Below are 10105 nucleotides of genomic sequence, written 5' to 3'. Positions count from 1 at the left end.
TTTGTAAACTAGGTTCTAAAATATACATTGTCTTGAATACAGATAACTGAAAATTTGAAGTATCTTTATGATTAAAGGGACACAAGTTGATGGAATATCACAAATTGAATATATAAAAGTTTTGAAACTTTTTTTTATTGCAGCAAATACTTAAATACACTATAAATTTGACTATGATATGGATCTGTTCATGTTTATGTCTTAGAAGATAATAGTCAATCAAATTTGAAAGGCTGAAATCTATTAATTCAGTAAATATGGGTAAAGCTTAGCCCACCAGCATGAACCACATACACTATTCAAAAGTCAAAAAGAATGCAACTTTCAAAATGTATGTAATGTAAATACATAGTTGGATTTAAGTTAATCCCATTGATCAACACACATACTGCACCCATTTTGTACCAAGCTATGTAGCCAATTTTTGTTCAATGCTTGATTTCCTGACGTTTCTGGCATAATTTTAATTGCTGTTCAAATCTATAGATAATAAAGAGGGGAGCAGAAAATGAAGTGCTTTCATTTGCATATCTCTGGTTATTCCTGTTATAGACACTGTGATTGTCATGGCTGTTGCATATATAGTTGTATACTAAACATTGATCAATTCATTTTTTTTTTTCTATTGAGTTTCAGTTCTAAAAGAAAAAGAAATGTATTTTAATCAAATAATAGTTTAACCCTTATCAGGGAAAAGACATCCCCCTAATCCCCAGATTAGTGCTAATGCTGGGCCCCCCAGAGCTCTCACGCAACTCCAGAGGAGCGACTCTTTTAGTACAGCAGATTGAAGAACTATAAAAAGTCCGGACAGCTGTGCAAAAGGTGCAGGCAGATACACTACAGGCAATCAAATGAGGGTAATAAGTGGAGATAACTGCAAAATTTTATTCAGACAAAATACAGTGAACTACTCAGCTTTTCCTGCATATGAATATTCAGTGGAAAGAAGCTTTACGTGCGAGTTTGTACTAATACAGCTGTTTTTAAGCCGCGTGCCTGCTGCAGCTGTTATGTCTTCTGTGGCTGACCGTCGTCCCTTGTCGCGTCGAATATTTCGATTTCCTGGATGATCCGTTTAGCAATAATGTCGTTGTTTGCTGAAACCATCCTTCGAGACATCAAATCGAATGGTCCCCCTAAGTTGTCAAACAAAAAGCCTTTATTAAAAAGGGGCTTAACATTCAATCTGTGTATTCAAAAAGAAAATCCAGCTTTAAGCCACATTACGCTTTCTTCCCCCACTCCGTCTTTGATGTTCTTATTTGCAACCAAATAAAGTGCATAAGGAGCAGTTATTTTGGTACCGAAGGAGGCTTTTAAAGCTTACTCACCGTTAACATCCAGAAGTACTCCTCCGGCCTCTCTCACGATTACGGCTCCAGCGGCAATGTCCCAGCAGTGGATGCCGATCTCGAAGAAGGCCTCCACCGCCCCGCATGCCACCAGGCACATGTTGGTGGCAGCTGTCCCTGAGCCACGGAGCCTGCCAGACAAGCAAACACAGCAAGAATGTTAAAGTCTTTATTAGGGTCCGAGCACTGACAGTGCAGGAGGACCCTATTGAAACCGTCGGGATTATGATTCATTTTGGCTCTTTAAAGCCGTCAAAACTTGACTTTGATTGCATGGTGTGTTTATGCTTCAGAACGTCAAAACTGTCTGCTGTTCTGATCACTTTGTGTATTGTAGATGCTGAACTGAAATGGTATCTACGGCTTAATGCTGATAAAGAGAGAAATAGATTCAGTATAGTGGAATCTTTCATGTCTTCGTTTGGAAAAAGAAAAACCCTATTTTTGCAGTATGAATACCATGAATACCCAGATCAGTTTCAGTGCACACCATCAAGGCCGAGGCTGTTGACCTGACAGTTATGAGACACACCATGAAATCTCTTACCGGGAGAATAAGCCACAGAGGATGACAGGTGAAAGTGCTGCTGGTCACAATGTGTGAGACGAAAGCAAATTCTTGAGGAGTTGAATTGAAGGACAAAAAGCGTGTGAGGAAAAGGCGCATAAGTAAGGAAGAGGCATGAGGCTGTTGTCAGGTGAAGTCCATTCAAGAAGGTGGAGGAGCTTCATAAGGGGTGGATTAACGCTGGAGCGAGAGCGACGGAAGCCAGAACACAAAGCCTTGTCAAAGAAGGAGAATCCTGCCTACAGCCCTGAATGAAGAGGAACTGGATTATTGCTTAGCGTGTGGCGGAGGAGTGGCGGAACTCTGATCCCAAGGTGCGTCAAGGCCAAGGTGAAATGTTCACAAGCAGGATTCAAGTTGCCATGTCATCCGTCGATGTTACCCAACAGAGTTCAACAAGTCCAGAGTCTATATATCAAATACCCAGAGGATTTTAGAGCATTTCATTCTTTCTACCACTCTGCCTCCCCAAAAGTCAGTCCAGCCAACTAGGGCGACTCAAGCCCTGTAAATAGTCATTAGGCTGTTGACTAGGGCTGAATCAATCTATGGAAGCAACTCTGACTTCCATGAGGCCTCAGCAGGTCCAGAGGCTGATCACCTCCAACCTGCGACCAAAAAGACTTCATAAATTATCTCCCCGTTTTTGCTGAGGACAAAGAAAAGAACAGAGAATGCATTGCAAGAGCACTTACCCATGCACTGGTATGCAGAGGATCCTTTGCATGGTGGAGAAGATCTTTTTAACTTTCTCTGGAGACCGGTCAGTGCCATGCTCAGAGATGATGATGGACTTTTTGATTTCTACGAAGATAGTATATCAAGAAGTTACTGTCAGCGTGTTGACCGCTGCTTGATACACAGCTTAGATATTAACAGTGTTTACTGTACCTTTGACATCAGACACAAATATTTGTTCGTCGTCACAGAAAGCTCCTTTCCCCCTCCGTGCTTTGTACATCTTGTCCTCCAGGCAGCTGTACACCACGCCGAACTCCAGCTGGAAGATACATGTTTAACCAGCTTCATGAACTTCTTGTATGAACTACTTTAATCAAAATTCGGATTTCTGCTTCATTTCATCAGACTTTACCTCCTTGTTGACGGCAAAGGCAATGGACACAGCCACAAATGGGAATCTGTGAAGAAATCCGTTAATGTATATCAAATTAATGTGCAATTACAGCCTTAAAGAAAACCTCTAATGCTTGTTTTTGGGGAGTACAGATCAATATCATTCCTCTTTGTAAACAGAAACCTGATGAGAGGAAGAAGTTCACATCGATTAGCATAAGCAGGGAGATACAGCTGAAGCTCTGGCCAAAGGTTATTCCAAAAAGCTGCTTTACTAAACCAGGTCGATTTTACATTTAGTATGAAACAATATTAGAAGACTTTCTGAAGATGTAAAGTGAGTAGATGAGGAGGAGGCAGAGCCACTGCTGTATTCACTTTTATGCGACGTCGCCCATGATGCCAAACATATTTAATGAATGATATTATTGGGAGGATCAATCAAAGCTAAATGAATTGTGTTTATTTGATGTTGTCAGACTGTTTTTAGCGGCATCTTACCCATGGACAAAGTTGGTGGTGCCGTCCACTGGGTCTATGATCCATGTCGGCTTGTCAGTCAACATACAGCTCTCCACTGTGGACTCCTCCCCAATGAAACTGCAGCACACAAAAAGCAATAAAGCAACATGGATTATCCACCATTAAAATTACACTCTTGATTAAAATGTTGCGTTCAAATACGTGGCATTTGGTCTCACCGATGACTGCCGTCCGTGAATTTCGATTTTAGGGCACTGAATATGATTTTCTCCACTCTCTGGTCAGTCTGGGTCACGAGGTCCACCGTGGAGCTCTTTGTCATGACTCTTATTTCACTCTCCCCTGCTTTTCTAATTTCCTGTTTGAAAAAAAAAAGAAAGAAAAGCCTTCTTTTATTATCATAATGGCCGTTATCAGCACATGGGCCAGCCATAGAAAATAATCGATTTCCATCTGAACACACGTTTATCAGACTACTAATGTCTATTAGTTGGTGTGAGACAAATAAAGTTAGTTTAGAACTAATCGCATTATTTTCATTCTTAATGCAGCAAAGGTGATAGTTTCGCTTTACTTTGTAAGGTTTTGAAATGCATTTATTTGATGTTTTTGATCTGGCCTGCTGCTGGGGGGAGAGGGAGGGGAGCATATAATATTATATAATTAACACCAATATTGCATTACACGTCAGAAATGCAGTGATTTTATCCATTTTAAATGTAATGAAGCCAACAACTTGTCAATACCACAATAGCATAGTACAAATTAATGAATTAGTAAAATGTACTATGATAATAACATTCACCGTACATATTTTTGATGAGCAGATCCTGCAAAATAAATATTTTTATCTCCACCGAATGCAGTTGTAGTTATGTGTTCTTGAATTATTGGCTTCAGCTATTACATCTTTTTTTAATAAACTGTAGAATGTCTTTTGATTAGCCTTTCACACATTCAAATTATGTGTCCAGGCATTTTTGATTGGTGATACCCAATCATGTACCTGGATTCTCAGTAACACAAAATGTATAAATGTATGCTGACAGAACATTTCCCCATATTAGATCTTCAAGTGATTTTATAGTGCTACTTGGAAAATGGAATAAATGCTATTTTACTATCCAAATATGTTTCTTACAATATTGGCAACTTATTTCTATCTTCTATCCCACCAATTCATATGTGACTCATCAACTGTCACAAAGTCACTTTAACAATTGGCTTAGTACTGGATGTTGCGCTTCACATTGTCAACACAGAAGAACAATCAGGAACGTACCGCCCCGGCTTTTCTTGCCACTTCGACGGCAAAGTCGTAAGCCTCCTGCCAGCGGTCGGCCATTTTGTTTCAGTGGTGTGGTTTGAGTTGAAGGATCTGTAAATAAAACAAGTAGAATCGGGTGAATTCTGTGACTCACACAGGTTTAAAGAATGTAAACCAGTAATTCACAGGAAGTGTGACACAATGTTTCTGAGGACGACAGCATATTACCACACGTATGTACGATTACCACATGTCTTTTTTCCACCAGAACTTAAGTAAGACTTCCCCTGCAGCGCCGGTGTTCTATAGCATTAAGTCAACAAGTATCCAACAAGTATGCAGCACTCTGGGTTGAAATTCGTCACGAAGAAATGAGATGCATCAGAAACAATTCTTTTCCTCTTTTCTTGCGGGATAAAAGCGCATGTGATCCATCTTCTCAGTTTTGGTGGGGCGATCCTTATGAAAGCAAACTTGCCCTGGGTGTGGCTCGCAGTAACCCTGTCAGACTGCACACCTCTTCCTAAATCATCAGGCAGTGCGTGTTCAATGCAGGCTGTATTTCAAGGAGGCCAAGTCATCGTGTCCTGTTTAAGAACTGCTCCAATCACGTGTGGAATTGTGAGAAATCTCCACATTTCTAGGTCACATGTACAATAATAGATTCATATTGTACATTGCGTTAATATAACTCGACTTTTAGCACTATTGATGTCGGCCTTGAAATTGTATGCCTGGAATATAAAAATGTGTTCTAGTCTATTATTTCAATTGATTTTACACTGCACGAATGTAAGACTGGATACAAGTGCCAACAATTACAGGAAGGAGGAAAAAAAACTAACCAACACCTATGGAACCAAATCAGAGTACATGAGGAAAAACTCAATAGTACATGGACAAGATGCAAAATAGAAGGAAAAAAAAGGCGAGGAAAAGAGAGCTGCTGTTGGAACAATGAGGGGTGGGGCTAAACACGGACAAAAAGAATGAGAAGGTTTGACGCAGGTTTGACGTGAGGAGAGCAGGCAGAGGATGAATGGAAGACTACTACCCAAGTGCAGTTCTCGGAAACAAGCAATAAAACAAAGAAATGCCAGGGAGTTGGGAAGAAATCACCGGGAATGGACCACATTGACACCAAGATGGGAACAGACAGTGAGAAAATACAGAAAAACAAAACCAGAAATACTGTGACAGAGAGCAAAAATGAAAGCAACACTATCATGTGAACATTTTAGAGTGAATTTGCTTCATTTTTGTATCACGCAATTTCTACACGACACGTCTTTTCTCTTGTTTCCAGTGGCATTTCTCCATGTAAATACTCGGTGGGGCAAGATTTTGTTTCAGGTCTAGGTGGTGATAGTGGTTCGCCTAATTGAAAACACAGAAGACGACGCTCCAAACTTTAGACACTTGTATTTTTGCAGTAAGGACTCTTCCTCATGCTTTTTGCTTGTGTCTGCAGTAATAAGAAATACTCTTTAAGCCTTAGAGACAAAATCCACTGCATATTTTGTTAAAAAAACAAAAAAAAGAAATGCTAAATAAGGGACCAAAATTGAAATGACACTGTGTTTTAAAATAGATGCTGCAGTCACAACTATACAGAGAGGTGTCTCCTTCTACCAGTATCGCTGAAAGGGTGCCACAGACAGAAGACTGCACCTTGAGAGCAAGGATAAATCTAAGTCAATTAGTTACTTTTGTGTGGCCAATCCATCCATCAATCTGTCTGTCTGTTATATCATTCTATCTTAATTCAGCTGCTGGGAGGCTGCAAAAGGCAGGACGCACCCAGGAGAGGTCACCAGTCCATCACAGCTTTGATGGGTTATATTTTGCAAATAACATAATCTTTGTGTTTAAGTCATTATAACAAACATTTCAAGCTGGACTGAGTCATAACTAAGTTTGTTGTCCTAGAACTAAAAGCATGCTGCTCAGGAAATACACAGTGCTGAGAAATTACTACAATTTTTTTTGTAAAAAAAAAAAAAACAGTTTTCTTTTGTTTTCAAAGTTTCAGTATGTAAAGACAGCACGTGAGTTACTCTGCAGAGAACATTGAGTTCTACTTCCGGACATGACAGCGCCTGAGAACTCACTGGACCCCGGCACTGCTCGTACAATACATGCACCAACCTTTCACACAACACATCGTGTGGATTCTTCCTGATGTTTGCACGCAAGAGGAGCCCACTCTCCACAGAGAAAATAATCAAAGCAAGCATTACCTGGTGGATTCAGACACTGCTACCTGGTATCCGCGAGATGCAACTGCACCCTTTTTGTAGGAAGCTCAACTTTAAATTGTCTCATTGGGGGAGATTAGGTAACGACACTGTTGGCTCAACTAAGTGGGAAAAGTACTTAGCCCCGCCTGCTTCTTCACAGCAACCAGAGAAGATAATTTCCTGTCCTTTCAAAATCAGACCTGTAACAACATGATGCCACATCGTATGAGGTGGAACCACTCAGGAAGTGGAAATATTCCTGTGTAACTGTTCAAGAAACCTGCTGTGCACATGACTGTCATACCTGAACATGCAAACACGAGTCAGGTATTATAGATTTTTTTTTTTTTTTTTTTCAACACAGGATCTGACCTCACAAACAAAGTTTTCGTAGCTAAAGGGATTTCTCTTCATATCCTGTCACTGTTTTTATTTTTTTTCTCCTGTGGAGGAAAGCAGTTTGAAGGGTCCCCCGTTGAGTCAGGGCAGATTGCATGTGCATGCAGGTGTGTTTTCACAAAGCTGGAAAAAAATAAAATAAGTTCGACAACTTTTTTGACAACATCTTCATGACATCTGACGTGTTTCTAAATCACAAAAGTTGATTTGTGAAGGAGATTTATGTTGTTGTGTCGGTTGAGATACAATCATTACCAAACAATTGTCCATCATGAGACAGTCAGCACAAAAAAGCAACAATAACTGATATTCAATTCCAAACAAATTGACGGAATTGACACTGAATTGCTCCTCAGCCCAGTACACCACTAATAAAGGTAAATCCTCAGATACGTGCTTCGATGTTTAATCTCAACATTGTTGGTTTTGTTTTTTTAACGTCTTATATTTGGTTTATGTGGTAACATTGCCCCCTGGTCTCCTAGTCCTGTCCATGCGCCGAGGCTTTAGGGTTTTTAATTAAACTCGTCCAGGTTGAGAGGCAATTCAAGACCTGCTGAAATCTTCATCAGGTTAATAATAGATTTTTCTGATTATGCATTCAGATTTTGCTCGCTGCCAACAGGGTGTTCAGTTGCTCATTTGATTTCTCTTTTATGACTTCTCAGCTCGGTCGAAGGACCAGGTCGCTCCACTCGAACACATTACACGATCAGCACTAAACCTCTGTCCATGACCAGGATCTCATTGTTTCTGGTGCTCATCAGAATTGTATGGCATGTGTGTGTCTTAAGACTGTCTCACAGTTTATATGGCTTTTTTTTTATCTTTCCATCTACCATCTTCTCATTGTAAAGAATCCATAGTGGGTAAAGAAAAGTGCACAATGAGTGATGCTCAGTGGAAATAGTGATCAATGACCTGATCAGTTCTTGTTGTAACCCCGATTCCCTGCTTTCTGTTACCTCCCGCAACTCTGATGCCATCATCCCAGATTTCTTTACGCTTCCTGCCCATAAACATTTTTCTTCCCCCATGCAGAATATGACAATGACCGTCTATCTACCCCAAAAGGTAAAGACACTTATCCCAATCATCTGTTGAGAAAGAAGCATTTCCTGTCTACACACCAGATATTGTGATAAAGTTTCACGTCAAACATATTAAAGGGAAGTGTTGTAGTAAATTGACATTTATGGCTTTGTGAACTGTGTGACATGCTGCGAAACCATAATGACTCTTAATGTCTTCTACCTCAAAGTTTAGACTGATCACACAAAAGCAGTTCTGTCAAACCTCATCTGGCAATTGAACTCATACCAATGTGCATAATATGCAGTTGGGGAAACATATCCGGCTTCATAGTATGCCGTACTTTTTTTGTTATAATCGTGCAGTGCATTCAGGAACTGAGTGGGAATGAGTGTTAGGATATAATCAATACTGGTGCTGTTGATGCTCTTTCTCCTTCCACTGCAGCTCCGCTGTCACAGCTCATGATGTTGCTGCTGCAGCTGACGGAGGTGGATCTCCTGCCCACGTTGCTCCTCCAGCTGCAGAGACCGCCTCTGCAGCAGCTTTGTGGGATGAGTGCTGCTGCTTATCCTGCCACTGTGGCTTCTGTCGCTGCGACAAAGCTTGGGCGCTGTCTGAAACTGCAGCTGTTGCATCCATCAATAAAAAGATTTAACCCACATTTGACACATAAATGTTAATATAATTTACTTTAATTTTTTTCTCTTTGTGGAGAGGTGGTCAGTCCTCTACTACCTTGTGGAGCAGTACTGTTGAGTGGATTAAATCTAATGTACTCTGACATCCACAGTCCAGAAGTGTGCTTGCAAAGCTTGTTTGTTTAGTTGTTGACTTCCGGTATGGCTCTGTGGGGGATTGTGTGTCAGTCTATGTTAGACCGCTCATTGGATTCTATTTGTTACATTTGGGTTGATTAGATTCAGGCATTGGAGATGAACGATCCGAACTGTCGTAATGACACAAAATATAACAAAGCCAAGAGGTTAAAGTCACTTTGGATTTTTGTACTGCTTCGTTTGAGAGACTGAATATATATGCTTATTTCAACAACTTGTCACGTGGACCCATGCTGGTATTCCTGATGTCACGGTTTCCTGTTGGGAGTCAGCCGCAGCAGTGTTGCAACCACTTGATGCTGCTGCACACCGAGTGGAAGAGTTAAATCTTACTTTGCTTAATTGTCGTGACAGAGCAGATGAGACATGTTGGGGAGAGATCTCCACCATCTCACTTAGTGTATCTATCATGGAAGGTTTTTGACAGCGAAATTGGGCAAATTTCACCAAATTTCATTGGCCAAGTGTCACCCGTGAGAAACCTTAGAATTCTCATTTTAACACAGGATATGTCATCAAAAACAAGCTTCCTGAGAGCTTAACAGCTCTTCAGCTTCCCTTGTATATCCCTTTATGTTACTCCAGCAGTGGAAAATATTTTTGAAAGGTTCCCTGGTGAGTCAGAGTCGACTACGTGTGCAAGCATGTCCATCCCTCACTTTGTCTGACGCATGGACGTTTTGATACACACATGTGTCTGTCAATCTCTGCGTCTGGATTTCACAACAATGCCTTCCTGCAGCGATCAAGGTATTGTAACTCACTACCGATGACACAATCAGACCCAGCTACCACACCTTGAAAAGGAAGAAGTACAGAGGAAACCGCTTGCAAAATGGCTACACACA

At 40.7% G+C, this 10105-nt stretch overlaps 1 protein-coding gene across 2 annotated transcripts; it reads right to left on the bottom strand.

Moving 5' to 3' along the window:
- Positions 1–868: 868 nt before the first annotated feature.
- On the bottom strand, positions 869–7349 carry LOC308125610 (inositol monophosphatase 1-like). Of its 2 annotated transcripts, none has more exons than XM_080489493.1 (9): positions 6988–7349; positions 4763–4858; positions 3699–3838; positions 3499–3597; positions 3017–3062; positions 2815–2923; positions 2619–2727; positions 1335–1486; positions 869–1139 (listed from the first exon to the last, which is right to left on the bottom strand). In XM_080489493.1, the coding sequence occupies exons 2-9, from the start codon at positions 4823–4825 to the stop codon at positions 1012–1014; spliced, it is 846 nt and encodes a 281-aa protein (XP_080345619.1). In that variant the 5' UTR covers positions 4826–4858; positions 6988–7349; the 3' UTR covers positions 869–1011. The 2 variants fall into 2 exon arrangements, with proteins under 2 accessions (XP_080345619.1, XP_080345620.1); XM_080489494.1 differs by having other exon boundaries at positions 6896–7115.
- Positions 7350–10105: the final 2756 nt, after the last annotated feature.

Source organism: Lipophrys pholis (genome assembly GCF_963383615.2).
Source record: "Lipophrys pholis genome assembly, chromosome: 20".
Classification (NCBI taxonomy): Eukaryota; Metazoa; Chordata; class Actinopteri; order Blenniiformes; family Blenniidae; genus Lipophrys; species Lipophrys pholis.
Note: the sequence above shows the minus strand (reverse complement) of the source record. Positions and strands in the feature narration are given on the sequence as shown.

Coding starts and splice junctions, on each gene's coding strand:
- LOC308125610 (XM_080489493.1), bottom strand. CDS start 4,825: ATGGCCGACCGCTGGCAGGAGGCTTACGACTTTGCCGTCGAAGTGGCA. Junction 2,924..3,016: donor CCTTTGCCGTCAACAAGGAG/GTAAAGTCTGAT, acceptor TGTATCTTCCAG/CTGGAGTTCGGCGTGGTGTA. Junction 2,728..2,814: donor ATTTGTGTCTGATGTCAAAG/GTACAGTAAACA, acceptor CTATCTTCGTAG/AAATCAAAAAGTCCATCATC.